This window comes from Temnothorax nylanderi, unplaced genomic scaffold (assembly GCF_030848795.1).
Source record: "Temnothorax nylanderi isolate EJ_2023f unplaced genomic scaffold, tnyl_v1.0 TNYL_tig0537_pilon, whole genome shotgun sequence".
Classification (NCBI taxonomy): Eukaryota; Metazoa; Arthropoda; class Insecta; order Hymenoptera; family Formicidae; genus Temnothorax; species Temnothorax nylanderi.
Genome location: NW_027249599.1, coordinates 26,231 through 42,004, shown reverse-complemented (window position 1 = coordinate 42,004; position 15,774 = coordinate 26,231). Strand labels below are relative to the sequence as shown.

The 15,774-nt window shown below is 38.8% G+C and overlaps 1 protein-coding gene across 6 annotated transcripts in view; it reads left to right on the top strand.

Moving 5' to 3' along the window:
- LOC139783747 (inositol polyphosphate 5-phosphatase OCRL-like) overlaps positions 1-15,774 on the top strand; it is a 57,604-nt gene that overhangs the window by 22,263 nt on the left and 19,567 nt on the right. For 4 of the 6 annotated variants that reach the window (XR_011721366.1, XM_071722897.1, XM_071722895.1 and 1 more), the window contains exon 9: positions 9,790-9,968. Coding sequence is in view for 5 of the 6 variants with exons in the window: in XM_071722897.1 (XP_071578998.1) it covers positions 9,790-9,968 (179 nt within the window). In the remaining variant the exon portion in view is untranslated. Of the gene's footprint in view, positions 1-188; positions 6,576-9,789; positions 9,969-14,249; positions 15,049-15,774 lie in introns of those variants that run through there. The other 2 variants (XM_071722896.1, XM_071722900.1) reach the window with 2 other exon arrangements.

Sequence of the window (15,774 nt, the reverse complement as noted above, 5' to 3'; positions counted from 1 at the left end):
ACAGGGAATAGATTTTTATCTTATCGGAAGCCGCGTATCAATGCTACACCAGCTTTATTCTTGATTTCTTATTCCTAAACGCTAATATCTGTTTCTTGTTACGTATATTTTTGATTGTGTGGGGATCCTAAGTTACTTAAAATCTTTACACATTTATATATTTTTTAAACTAAGTTTTATTCTTATAGGTCGATTACTATTTGTAAAACATTTGATTTTTATGATAGAACTTATAAGTAGTCTTGAATCCTGCAGATACTTATTCTAAAATTCAAAATTAACTAGTCGGGATTGATTACTTCGTAAGTACAATGCATGAAATGTTATTTCTTACAAATATTACTCGAATCCTAAAAAATGAAATTTAATTATTTGACCGGATTTTTAAGTGTATTGGACTTGATTCCATCCTTAAACATAATACGTATGATACTATAACAGTATAATACATTCAACCTAACTCTCTATTGCCCTCGTATGAAGCGAACACTCAGTTCATATTTTATTTTTTTAATTGTGTAGATGTGACATAAAAGTTGACTCTGAAACTTTCTGACTTTACTTATAATTGTGGGAGCGTTTGTTTCGCAGAGAGGTTCTCGAATGGAATACACCTGGTTATGGTATAACACAAAATTTATTCGTCATTATTTATAGTGTACTATGTACAATATTAACAGAGTTGCTTAAATTCTGTTTGAGTGTGCTTTAGGGAACCTGGCGGCACCGGTGACAAAAGTATGTTAAGTTCTTTTCGGGACTTTTCTCTCGCGGTAGGAGAGGCTCAGTGAGCATAGCCCATATTGGGCCAAGAAGGTCGTAGGCTTTGGTGTAGTCCTCCTCTGAAGTCGTCTCCCAGTCGGAGGTCTGTGTTACTCTCTCACAGAATTTCCTCGGCGGTGAAGGCGGTAACGGTGAGACCGGCGAGGGGAGCCAACTCGGATTGTACCAAGGGCTGGTGTAGCGCCGCACTCTTATATTTCACGGCGTGAGGTAAATCCATGGGAGTCTCGTCCTCCTCGGAGGGGAGATCTCTATTGGTATCAACGTCAATTGGCGTACTGTGTGCTGGTACGTTCTCGTTCTCGTCCGGAGGCTGGCGTTCTGGTGTCGACTACTACGGCGGAGGCGTCAGTTACGATCCCAGCTGGGGAGGCGACAAGCTCACCAGGGCTATGCCCGCCGGTGAGCGTTGCTCCATGCATTCTATGGCTTCGGTTATCAAAAATTCCTATCGTGCTCCGGCTCTGAGGTTCTCGATAGCTCTGAGTTTCCTCGTCTCACTCCGAGAGATGAAAGGTGACTTTGGTCCTCTTTTATATTCCTCGGATTGTTTTTCTCTTACGAGTTATGTTTGTTGCTTCTTTTCCGCGACTCCTAGCGGTGAGCGCGGGGGTTGACGCCAGCCCGCGTGAGGGTAGCTTGCGGAAGAGCACGCTTCCTCTGTGCGCGTCTTGCTCTGTGGTCGGGCAGCCGTTCTGTAGAGACGCGCACAACCGCCACACAATATTCTAAATATCTAGATTATATTTATATGGTTGTTTTCCAAAATTTCGTTAGTACAATTTTTAGATTATAGACTTTAAAAGTTTTAACGCGCAATATATCTGAAGAGAGCAAATTCAGTAAATACGTGCATACAGTTGACGCGACTCGCACTGTTGTCAAACCCAAACTTTACTATGGCAGTTCGATAAATCGGTCGATAAATGTCTCGTCCTATTTTTCTTATAAGACTGTTGATCTAAGAAAACTGTGGCAACACCGTACTAATACAGTGACACATGTATAGGTGCGGTGCACAGTAATCCCAAATCTCAAAAACCTGGCCAAAATATGAAGGCGTTTTTCAATTTAAATAAAAATTGATATACTAAGATTTTCGAGGTCGTTGATTACGAATCAAAAGTCAAAATTACGAAAAACAAAATGGCGGATCCAACATATAGGGGAAGATGTTGTACCTCGGAACACTTAAGTTTTTGATTTTTCTGAGCCACAGTTTTAATCTAAAAAATTCGAAAAAATATATTATTAAAGTACAATACCTATGTATTTTAGTATACAAAAAACCCAAATTTTTATTACCATGTGGTAAGAGAATACAGCATTTTTTTTACAAATGGAATTTTTGTTTCAAGGTACAGCAGCCTTTTTTTTTAACGTGAGGGAATCTTCTACTACTGGGATCCCAGGCCTAAGCCCGGTTTACCCAGTAGCCCCGAAGGGGAAGACCCCCCCGCCCTCCGCAGAGGAACTGGGGGATTGTCGGATTCCATGCATGCACATCGCCCACGATACTGCATGCATGGCCTACCGACTAAAACCTCACGGTGTCCTTCGCTGCACCGTTATGGGGGGCGCCCGGGAACAGTTATTATGCATCCGGAACTCCCCCCGGTGCTAGAGCCTAGTCTTGGCTTCCAGCTCTGAGCCTGTTAAGGCTCGGTGACTCAAGTGAGCCGGCTAATCAATTGTGTGCCGCGGTGCGGACACCGGCACCGCGACACCCCTCCCATTGCGTTGGGAGTGATAGTCGACGCCCGTTGCCCGCCGGGTCGCCGACCTCCCACCTTTGGACACCTCCACGTCGGTGGAGGGTGCCAAAGGAGTAAACCTACTCCTACCTGTGGTAGTACCTCCGTATAATACTCGGAGGGAAGAACGAGCTAGTGGCCCGTATGAATATCTATGGAGGATCCACCGCAGGAGCAGCGCGCTCCCCACGACGAATCCTCTCGGCGTCCTCTTTTGCGGACATGACCTGTCCGCAATACGACAGGAACGCCTTCCACTTTTATTCCCTTCCGACTATGGCCGCCACAACAGCCGGGAGGGACAGGTCGTCACCGACCGCCTCCCTTAAGACTCGGCGCAGCTCAGCCCACGCTGGACAAAATTCTAGCGTGTGCTGCGCCGAGTCCCTACCCTCGTCACAATGGTGGCATCGCGTGGTGGCTTCCTTCCCTATTCTACGCAGGTACTCACCAAAGCACCCATGCCCGGTGAGCATCTGCGTAGCGTGAAATGAAAGTCCATACCCCCGACTGCCTAGCCAGTCTGCTAGGCAGGGTCGGACGGCATCGATGGTCCTCCGCCCGGGTAGCGCCGGGTCGGCGAGATATACGGCCCATCTCTCGACAAGGACCATCTTTGCTTGGAGCTTGACCTCTCTTATAGCCCCGTCTGGTACCACGGCTCCCCCCGCTCACAGCCGCTTCACTCCCTTATACGCCTCAGCGTGTTGCATAGCTGCGAGTTCTAATGGGGGGAGTCCAGCCAGGATTGTGGCCGCCGCATGCGAGACGGTGCGGTACGCTCGTGACACCCGTAGCGCAATAATGCGTTAGGCCTGACGCAGTTGCGTCTTGATGCGCCTTGAAGCCCCCACCGCAGGTGCCCAGACTGGGGCACCGTACAGTGCCACGGCGTGCACCGTCGTCGCATACAGCCGACGAGCACGGCCGCTCGCCCCTCCCAGATTGGGCATCAGCCTAGCAAGGCTACTTGCCACATTCCGGATTCTGGGAGTCAGGCGAGCAAAATGCTCGCCGAAGCTCCAAGTTCCGTCCAACCAGAGGCCCAGCAATTTCAGCTGGGCCCCCACGGGGATACGGATCTTCTCTACTCTAATGTAGGCCCCAGGTGGCTTCCCCTTCGCGCGGTCATGGAAAAACGTCGCCTGCGTTTTTTGGGGAGCCACCTTGAGGCCTATCCTCCGCATGGCTGCCACTACGCCAGCCACCGCGACATCAGCCTTCTAAGGTACAGCAGCCTAATGTACCTTGGAACACTCTCATTGTACCTCGAAACACTAAAAAATTTTAATTTTTTTAAGAAATGTAAATTTTTTCAAAGAAATATAATATTTTATTAAATTTAGTTACATTTTGGTAAATTATTAAACTGAAAAAAAAAATTAAATCTGACGAGATAAATCATTATCATCATAAATAAAAACAGTCACTCTCTTATTTCATGAATTTGATAAGTAACCTTGCGTGTTTTTCTTAATTGCTTTTACTTTTCTCTCTCTGATAAAATATTTATTAATAAAATAAAACAAAAAGGTAAAAATAGAAATAAAATAAAAAATAGCTACTAATTCGAGCTGTTAATAAAAATGGAAAAAATTGTGGTTAAACAAATAACTAAAGGTTATATAAAGATAACAATCAGCTAATATACTTTTGAAATAGCGTTTCAAGGTACATCAACCTTCATGTTCCAAGGTACATAGAAACCAATTTCTAATAAAAAATTGGTTGATAGTTTATAGGTTAGTGTTGGAATTTAGAATTCACCCCGTTTGAGTTTGCTGCCTTACTGTATAGGGACTATCCGAACTATTCTAGGGTTTTAAGCCTTCCTATTGGCTGTCTTTTTACTTCCTGAAGTTGTACTCTTGCATTGGTCTTTCTGTTCGACTTTGCTGTTTTACTGATTCTAGCACATTCTGTTCTGTACCGCTCTCTGCATATTACTGTAATAAAAGGTTTATATCTTTTGCGTTCCATAATAATTGTGTGTCGATTAATCCGCCCCGAACAACAGGTTATGGGCCCAGAATAACGCCCGGATATTGATAAAAGTGCGGATTTCTTGCAGAGTAAGAAGAATCGAGCGATACGCTGTTCACAAAGAACGAATTAGAGACTAGAGTCAAGCTCAAAGGGTCTTCTTTCCCCGCTAATTTTTCCAAGCCCGTTCCCTTGGCAGTGGTTTCGCTAGATAGTAGAACGAGTTAATCTAGCAAAAGGAAGGCTGCATCGAAGGCACAATCGAACGCGAGTATCGGATTACCACCGATAGAAAAGTTGCTTGGCAGAGAGAACTACAGTACGTGGGCATTCGCCATGAAGACGTATCTCGAACACGAGGACTTATGGGGGGCTTCTGGTTCTCAGAGGCTAAAAAAAGGAAATTTTTATGAATTTTTTTTATTGACAATAATGCAGTTGAGGTTTCTAAACTTTTTACAATATTTAACTGCTTATTTGAAGAGGTAAAAACAATTTTTTATATTGTAAAATGGCGCCGTGGTGTATCTCTAATCGGAGCGCCTCGCCAACCGAGTTGCCAATCTGCGGGAAAAATGTAGCCCGCAATTTTGATCTAAGACAAAAAAACGAAAAAGATTATTAATTTTTATATATTTTTATTCTATGTGAACCAGGAACATGGTTAAAAACATGGTAAAATATAAAATTTTTTAGCACTTGAACAAAAACATGACATTTTTGAGAAAAAATATTTTCCGTTTTTATGCAATAACAATTATTTAAATTAATATTTTTACCAATGTTTAAGGTTCACATAGAATGGTTGTTCATTCTTTAGCTAACGCACTTTGAATCAAGTCGATTGATCAATTAGTTTTTTCTCTATCTTTCCCGCAGATTGTTGGCGAGGCGTTCCGATTAGAGATACACCACGGCGCCATTTTGCAATTATTTTACAATATAAAAATTTTTTTTACTTCTTCAAATAAGCAGTTAAATATTGTAAAAGGTTTAGAAACCTCAACTGCATTATTGTCAATAAAAAAATTCATAAAAATTTCCTTTTTTTTAGCCTCTGAGAACCAGAAGCCCCCCTTATGGGGATGCGTCACAGGTGCGGTCGCCGATGAAGCAAAAGTCAGGCGTGCGAGAGCGAAAATAATACTCTCCGTTAATTCGTCCATCTACGTGCATGTTCAAGACACAGTAAGCGCTAAAGAGGCTTGGGACAAGCTAAGAGAAGTTTACGAGGATTCGGGACTCTCAAGGAAGGTAGGCTTACTACGCGCACTGGTAACCACGCGATTGGAGAATTGCGCGTTCGTAGAGGAATATGTCACAAAAATCGTATCAACGTCGCACAAGCTGAACGGGATGAGATTTGAGGTTAAAGATGAGTGGGTAGGCACACTACTTCTTGCGGGCTTGCCCGATGAATATAAGCCTATGATTATGGGCATTGAGAATTCGAATACTTCTACCACCGGAGACTCAATTAAAACGAAATTATTGCAAGAAGTAAAGGACGATGTTTGTCGTAAGTCATCGGCCAGTGACACAGCGCAGCAAGTAAAACCTCGGAACGAGACTAATACTAAAGGACTAAGATGTTATAAATGCAACAAATACGGTCACTTCGCGAAAAACTGTCGCAGCAAAGTAAAGACGAAACCATCGGCACAAGAATCCAAAGATTCGAAGACATCGAAGAAAGAGACGGACTCTACGTTCTTCACAACTCTCACCGCAGGTAACATAAATACTACGGATTGGTATATCGACACTGCACTAGGCAGTGGTTTCGCTAGATAGTAGATAGGGACAGTGGGAATCTCGTTAATCCATTCATGCGCGTCACTAATTAGATGACGAGGCATTTGGCTACCTTAAGAGAGTCATAGTTACTCCCGCCGTTTACCCGCGCTTGCTTGAATTTCTTCACGTTGACATTCAGAGCACTGGGCAGAAATCACATTGCGTCAACACCCGCGAGGGCCATCGCAATGCTTTGTTTTAATTAGACAGTCGGATTCCCCTAGTCCGTGCCAGTTCTGAGCTGAGCGTTGAATGGCGGCCGAAGAGGACGACCACGACGGCTCGCGCCGCCACTCCAATCGATCAAGATGGTAAGATAGTCAGACATGACATTTGTAGGTTAAAGAAAGCAGTTTACGGATTGAAGCAGGGAAGTCGCTGTTGGAACAAGAAGATCGATAAGGTGTTGAGAAATCTAGGTTTCAAGAGATCGACGGCGGATCCATGTGTGTATGAAAAGAATCAAGGCGAAAACATCCTAATCGTTGGCATATATGTAGACCGATGTGTTGATTCTCAGCAACAATCAAAAGCAAAGACACTTCATCAAGGAGAAGCTCAGAGAAGAGTTCAAGCTGAAGGACTTAGGTGAAGTTAAGAATTGTCTATAGGGAGTTTGAATAACTTGAGATCGCCAACGTGGACTACTATGGATGGACCAATCTCACTACATTGATCAGATCCTAACTAAATTCAACATGAAGGATTGCAAACCGGTCTCAACGCCCCTTGACAAGAATCAGATCCTGACTCATGAGTCCAAAAACGGACAAAGAAAGGGAAACCATGAAGGACATCCCATATCGTGAAGCCATCGGGTGCATGATGTACGCTCAACTAGGAACCAGGCCTGATCTTGCCTACGCAATTGGTGTAGTAAGTCGCTTCAGTAACGATCCTGGTAACGCTCATTGGCAAGCAGTAAAGAGGATATTACGTTATCTGAAAGGAACGAAAGACATGAAACTTCAATTTTCAAAAGCGGACAACCCCGAGATTATTGGATACTGCGATGCGGATTGGGCCGGCGACTCTGAAGATCGGAAATCAACTACCGGTTACTTGTTCAAAGGACAAGGAGGTGCCATTTCCTGGAACAGCAAGAAGCAACCTACGGTAACACTCTCCACTACCGAAGCTGAGTATATGGCAACTTCGGCTTGCCAAGAGGCATTATGGTTGCAAAGGTTAGTAGACGAGAAGTCCACCCTAATCCAGAAGGATCCGTAGAGCTTCTTTGTGACAATAAAGGAGCGATTGATTTGTCGATGACGAGCGGATACAAGCCTCGTACCAAGCATATAGATACCAAGCATCACTTTATCCGTGAGAAGATCGAGGCTGAGGAAATAAGGGTCAACCACATACCAACGGATCAGATGCTTGCTGACATTATAACGAAGGCATTGACGCAACCACGGCATCGTCAGCTTATCAACGACTTTGGGATGCGTTCTCCAACGGATGCGAATTCTAGTGGGGGTGTTTGAATTTAGAATTCACCACGTTTGAGTTTGCCGCCTTACTGTATAGGGATTATTCGAACTATTCTAGGGTTTTAAGCCTTCTTATTGGCTGACTTTTTACTTTTTGAAGTTGTACTATTGCATTGGTCTTTCTGTTCGACTTTGCTGTTCTACTGATTCTAGCACATTCTGTTCTGTACCGCTCTCTGCATATTACTGTAATAAAAGGTTCATATCTTTTGCGTTCCATAATAATTGTGTGTCGATTAATCCGCCCCGAACAACAGTTAGAAAAGAGGTCATAAATAATTTACTACATTATTCTACATATTTGACACATTCTTACTATCCTTGGTTGATAACAATATTTTTATTACAAAAAATTACAAAAACTACAGTAAAAATTTCAATAAATTTACTTTAAACGTCATAGAATACAAAAGTCAACATAACTTACGTGTAAATAATCGCAACAATACAAAACTACAGATTTAAAAAGATTATCAAATAACTCTCCAATTGGCACCATAAACTGTCGCCAAATGCAAACACCATTCGATTATGATAGAGTGTTCCAACGTACAGCTGTACCCAAGGTACAGCACACCCCTATATTTAAAAAATATCAGATTTAGTCGAAACTTGGTATACAGGGGTTTTTGAGATCGCAGATTACGAATAAAAAGTCAAAATTACGAAAAACAATGGCGGATCCAATAGGGCGGATATATATTATTTATTTTTAGATAAAAAATGTTTATTAATACGCATGCTACTTCTCCATTTATTAAAGTATGTATGAAAAAAATCCTTTCTCATATACATTACTAGTTCTTTTTTTTCTATTTTCATCTTCACTCAAATTAAATAAATCAATGAAATAATTTAAAACACGTTGCTTCCGCACATGCTCTTAATTATTCACCTTTACTTTCGAAAATAATTGCGTGAATTTCGCGGCGACTTATACTTCTCGAATATATTGTGCTTCTATTCGCGTTGAACTAAAGCCGGTTCTACAATACGTCGCAAACGATGGCAACTGCTAGTTAAAAAGTGTTAATTCTGATTGCCGATTACCAGTTACTGTCGCCAAAAAAATTAAAAGTTTGCCAACTCTCTTTTGACAACCGCAGTTGACAAACGCGACGTGGAAATAACACTTTTCAACTAGCAGTTGCTTTCGTTTGCAACGTATTGTAGAACCGGCTTAAGACAAAGAACTAACTGTAAGGCATTATTGAGCTGTTGACAAACCATACATACACAATTGACCTAGGTACTGCGATAAATAAACAAATAAAAATAAATAAAGAAGACAAAGCTATTATCTATTGTCATTACTAATCTCATGAACTAGTAATATATGCGGTGTGTCGCTTCGCGTATACTCGGCGGGAGACATTATTATGTCTCTTGATTCTACTATTAGGCGCCACCACATTGTGGTTTGATATTTTGCAAGGAGCAGCTATGAGCAGCTAAATCTTTTTTTATTTTCTATACTTTATAATCTTTGTTATGAGATAAGAAAGAATGCGTCACTCTGCGTCGCACTTTTTATATTGACAATTTTATTCATATCCATTCATAAAATTTTTATTGTTTAAAGAATATATTATAAATGTTAATAAACAGCATATTGCATTTTCTGTTACAATATATATTATACAGCATGATGTCATAGCTGTAAAATAGTATGAAACGCGTGTATAAAATTGTCCAACTTTGAGGAAGTATTTCAAAGTTGCAATATATAATCATAAAACAATTGTCGCATAAATTGGTTGACTAAACTTTTAAGATAATAAAATTTTATATTTGAATACTCTATTAAATATTTGAAAATTTGGCTTTTGGCCAGGTTTTTGGAACCACTATGCGGCACGGCGCTCGTACGAGAGCACTAACGTTCGTTTGCTGAACAAGGGCAATGGAGGGCTTTTAACGTAATTTTAATAGACTGATTCTGATTAAGTTTAAATTTTAATTGCAAATTCTTATAGGGCAATAAAGGTGGTGTTGCAGTAAGTTGTTGCATTCACAATACATCCGTTTGCTTTGTTAACGCTCATTTAGCCGCACATTGTGAGGAATTTGAACGACGCAACCAGGATTATGCTGATATTTGTGCGAGATTATCTTTTACAAAATATGTGCCACCTAAAAGTTTCAAGGATCATGAGTGAGTTTCTATGATATCATATATTAATTATTACATTATACACTAGTCAACGAAATTATCTCAACACTCAATTTACCTATATCAAAATTTCGCATAATTTTAAATAAGCGTATGTTCATATTTTACGATGGTTATCATGTCATTTGCGAAAAAAGTTTATTCCACGCCATAGAGTGTGGCAAATTATGCAATTTTTTTGGATAAAAAACACGTTCTTACTTTTGAAGAGATAGCGGGAGGAGGGAGGATAAAATCAAAATCTAACCGTAGTTTCTTAAAGAGACTTTGGCCTTAGAAATAAAAAAAAATTTTTTAATACGACAATTTTTCGTGGAGATACGTTTACTTGAAAATATGCGAAATTTTGATATAAATTAAGTGTTTCGATAATTTTGTTAACTAGTGTATTATCCATTAGTACTTATGTCTATTTAATCAATTTAATTGTTTGTTTACTTGGTTTCAATTTATTTTGAGATATATCAATTTATATATATTACGCACGTGTGCGCATACGTTAAATAGCTTTTATATATAGAACGACGAGATTTAATTCGATTCCTTTTCATTATCGACAGCATATTGTATTTCGATGTTTAAATTGGCGATCGCGCGCGTGCTTAGGTAAAAACTGAATGAAATCTTGTGAATTAAATGTAAATTAAATCGGTAATTATGCATAAAAGGGACATCCTCTCCGATGACCTTGACCTTGACATATGTTGTCAAGTTCACCCTCCTGAGTGACCTTCAGAAGGTTTTAGCCGGCGGTCATTGTTCGTTAAAAAGTTATAAACAAAAAAAGTTTGAAAAATACAGCAGCTATTTTAAGTATTGGAAGGCATAAATGACTAATATATATGTCGAAATAGTTCACGCATACACTTTTCACGCGAGACGAGTTGTCACATGGGTTCGTGGCGCGCTTTACAAGCTCGTTCATATATATACATAATGAAACATTATATATAGAGTGACGCGCTTTAAAAGTATTTAACTGTTTAAAGCGCGTTACTAACCTACATAGGTTAGATGACGCGCTTTAAAAGTATTTAAGTGTTTAAAGCGCGTCATCTAACCTATGTAGGTTAGTGACGCGCTTTAAAAGTATTTAAGTGTTTAAAGCGCGTCACTAACCTACATAGGTTAGATGACGCGCTTTAAACACTTAAATACTTTTAAAGCGCGTCATCTAACCTATGTGGTACCCCGTTTCGCGTGGAAAGTGTATGCGTAAACTATTTCGACATATACAGGGTGGCCCATTTTAAAAGAGGCAGGCAAATATCTCGAAAAATATGAAACATACGAAAAAACGTTTCAGACAAAAGTTGTTTGGTTCGAAGGGGGACATAAGATGGTGTTATTGGATTGACCTTGGATGGTCGTTTAAAGCTCACGTGAACGACACCTTTAATTTCTTAAATGGAAACCCCTATTTTTCAATGCATATTCTTGTAGCTAATCTCGAGAGTTTTTCAAAACACTATAATAAAGTATTTTTTCGTTAAGAACTTTTGGAATTATGAGGCTTGAAAGTTCTAGTATTTTGACATAAAATACAAAATATCTTGTAAAACATTAAGTTTTCGGTAATGTTACCTTAATACTTTTATGCACAGATTAATGAGACGAATCAATTGGTATGAAAAAAAGGCATAGTTCCTTTAAGAAAAAATATGTAATTTGCAAAACGCATCTGCATACTTTTTCTTAAAAGCAACTATGTCTTTTTTTTATACCAATTGATTCGTCTCATTATTCTGTGCATAAAAGTATTAAGGTAACATTACCGAAAACTTAATGTTTTACAAGATATTTTGTATTTTATGTCAAAATACTAGAACTTTCAAGCCTTATAATTTCAAAAGTTCTTAATGAAAAAATACTTTATTATAGTGTTTTGAAAAGCTCGCGAGATTAGCTACAAGAATATGCATTGAAAAATAGGGGTTTCCATTTAAGAAATTAAAGGTGTCGTTCACGTGAGCTTTAAACGACCATCCAAGGTCAAACCAATGGCACCATCTTATGTCCCCCTTCGAGCCAAACAACTTTTGTTCGAAAAGTTTTTCCGTATGTTTCATATTTTTCGAGATATTTGCCTGCCTCTTTTAAAATGGGCCACCCTGTATATTAGTCATTTATGCCTTCCAATACTTAAAATAGCTGCTGTATTTTTCAAACTTTTTTTGTTTATAACTTTTTAACGAACAATGACCGCCGGCTAAAACCTTCTGAAGGTCACTCAAGAGGGTGACCTTGACAACATATGTCAAGGTCAAGGTCATCGGAGAGGAGGTCCCTTTTATGCATAATTACCATTAAATCTTGTGAAATAAATTGTATAGATTTAATGTGAATTAAATCTATACAAACGCGTATACATATATGTACAAAATTTCAGAAATAGATGACAAATTTAAGATATTTTCACCATAAGAATGAAAAAAGTTGTATAGATCCAGAAATACTTTTCTTCCAAGTTATATACATGTTTTATATTGACAACAACGTTTCTTAATAATAATCCATACAGCACAAAATATTTATAAAATATTTTTTAAATGTTTTTAAAAGATTGCAAATAAATATATTCAATATTTGTAAAATCTTTTAGAAGTATTGCTTCGAAAAATGAAATATGTTTAACCCAATCAGCAATAATTGTTTCACGTTTGAAAGATTTTTTTAATATTTGAAAAATATACATCTTTACATCTTACTTTGGAAAATATTATTTTGTATATATATATATCATCGTCTTACGTTGTATTACTGGCAAAGATATGTCTTGCGAATGTCATGATTTGGCAAGATTCCGATAACTCTGGCGCCTTAATTTGACGATGGTTTCTGGTAGTACTTTTAATGCTGAACAAAAAATTATATAGGTCTTATAGGGCTAACTGCTCTGGTTTTCGAGATATACAGTGTTAAAGTTAAAAATACGAGGCGCGCGAAACGAGGTGCCACATGGGTTAGTGACGCGCTTTAAAAATATTTAAGTGTTTAAAGCGCGTCAACTAACCTACATAGGTACACACGTAAGCAAGGGAGGGGCTACCGCACTTCCCCCGAAAGCAGGGGGGAGGTGGGGGTGAATCTCGGTTCGCGTGAAAAGTGTATGCGTAAACTTTTCATGCGTGGAAAGTTAATATGAATTTTTAAATAATACTTTAATTGTGTGTGTATAAACAGTACACACGTAAGCAAGGGAGGGGCTACCGCACTTCCCCCGAAAGCAGGGGGGAGGTGGGGGTGAACCTCGGTTTGCGTGAAAAGTGTATGCGTAAACTTTTCATGCGTGGAAAGTTAATATAAATTTTTAAATAATACTTTAATTGTGTGTGTATAAACAGTACACACGTAAGCGAGGGAGGGGCTACCGCACTTCCCCCGAAAGCAGGGGGGAGGTGGGGGTGAACCTCGGTTTGCGTGAAAAGTTGAAAACACGAACCGTGATAATGATAAACCTTGTTTCGCCCTACATTCAAGTCAGAGGAGAGAGGGTAGACCTCGAAATATCTTACGTTGTTTACGTTTTTGTCTCGAGTGGAAAAGGTATGCGTGTTCTTGTGTACATTCTTTACGTGAAGCATAATAGTATTTGTGCTTATTAGCATAGATATATTCAATTCGCTATAGCAGTCAGTATTATTCATACCTTCACATTATGTGCGCAAACATTCATCCTCGTCTTCATCCAAAATTGGCAAATTTTTCAATTTTTTATTCGTTTAAATTTAAAAAAAATAATTAAGTTAGAAAACATTTATTATAGTAGAAAACAAAATTTATCATTGTCACGGTACGTGTTTTCAACTTTTCACGCGAACCTAAGTTCACCCCCACCCCCTGCTTTCGGGGGAGATGCGGTAGCCCCTCCCTCGCTTACGTATGTACTGTTTATACACACACAATTGAAGTATTATTTAAAAATTCATATTATTTATTTTTAACTTTAACACTGTATATCTCGAAAACCAGAGCAGTTAGCTCTATAAGACCTATATAATTTTTTGTTCAGCATTAAAAGTACTACCAGAAACCATCGTCAAATTAAGGCGCCAGAGTTATTGGAATCTAACCCATGATTTTGGTTCGCCGGAGGCCTGCTTATATTAAAGTTCCTATAAATGCTTCAGCCAAGAAGTAAGTGGGAGTGAGACAAGCTATAACGGTGTCCTAACTTTTATTATAGGAACTCTAGCTTATATTAGCCCGCAACTGAAATTTACTTACAAGTTAGTCTTGCGCTACCATGCATCTTTCTTTTAGGGTGCGGTTACATGGACTGATATTTTCCGCGTAACGCGTATCGCGTAACCAATCAGAAGCGCGAATATGCGTAACCGAAAATGCGAAACGCTTCTAATTGGTTACGCGGTTACGCATTACGCGGAAAATACATGCCATGTCCAGCCTTAAGGGGATCCTGGAGTGACGGCCGAACTCCGACGGGGTCAATAATTTTGATCGTTTTCTATGTTACGGCCTATATCTGTCCTTATCCAACGAGATATCTGTCCTTGTCAGATTGCAACGCCATGTATGTACACTGCGTGTGTGTCACTGATATATATACATAGATTACCGACCGCCTTTGTCAGTAGGACTCAATAGCGTCCCCAAATGGACGGCCGCCATCTTACCCGGCAATTTGCCTCCGATTGGGAAATTCAAATGAGTTTGACTGAAACTTACGTTTATGTAACGTTTTTGCATTAATTGAAAAAATTAGCATTATCGATGAAACAAATTATAAAATAGCCCAAATATTACAAGATTTTGTTTAATAAGACAATAATTCTTTATTCAGATTTTTTTATTCAAAACAAAGATTCCTATTATACGTTGTAATTGCGATATTACAATCAACTTGTCGTGATTCGAGGTATTCCATTGTCGTTCACCTATATTAGATTAATTTTAAAAAAATTACCTCAACGTTTAAACAATCAAAATTATGGTTTTACTATAAGATGATGTCATCACTTTGCGCAGCCTAAATTGTATAGTCCTCAGAGGAGGTTGAAGAATGACAGTCACCTGAGAAATGAATCAATTGTAAGTTTCATTCTTTTTTATATCAATGTGTAAATAATTTGTGAAGGGTGAAAGGTGATTGCATGCAAAGAAAGATATAAAATTTTGGAAAGAAGAATATATAAGAACTCTTTTTATTTCTAAAACAGACATAAATTCTGGATAACATATAAAAATAGAAAAAAAGCAAATAATACAAGGTTTCTTTATATATATATATATATATATATATATATATATATATGGGACGTTCCATGTCAACCGGGACAGGACCGTCTCCAAAATTCTATTGAACCGATTAAAATGGTTAAGGGCTTAAAATTTTTGTTTTTGTGTGCTTTATCAAGTACAGTGTGATACTTTTTAAAATTCAATATGACGGTCAAAATATGGCGCTTCATATGAGTTAAAAACACAAATCATATGATTAAATTGTTGTTTCTAATGGAAAAAAGAGGATACATAGCTTGTGAGTAGATAGCACTAAGATTTGGATGTGTCTAAAAAAAATGGCGGATCCAATATGGCGGACAAAAAAACCAAACTTTTACCAAAATTTATTAAACTCAGTATTTGGGGGTTTTTGAGATCGCTGATTACGAATCTGTTCATGATTTTTTAAAATTCAAAATGGCGGATCAAATACGGTAAATAAAAAACAAAATTGTTGACGAAATATGTGAAACTTAGTATTTGGAAAGCTCTCTGCGTTAACAGGGTTGAGACTGTCTTCAAATGTAGGTTATGAAGCCCGCAT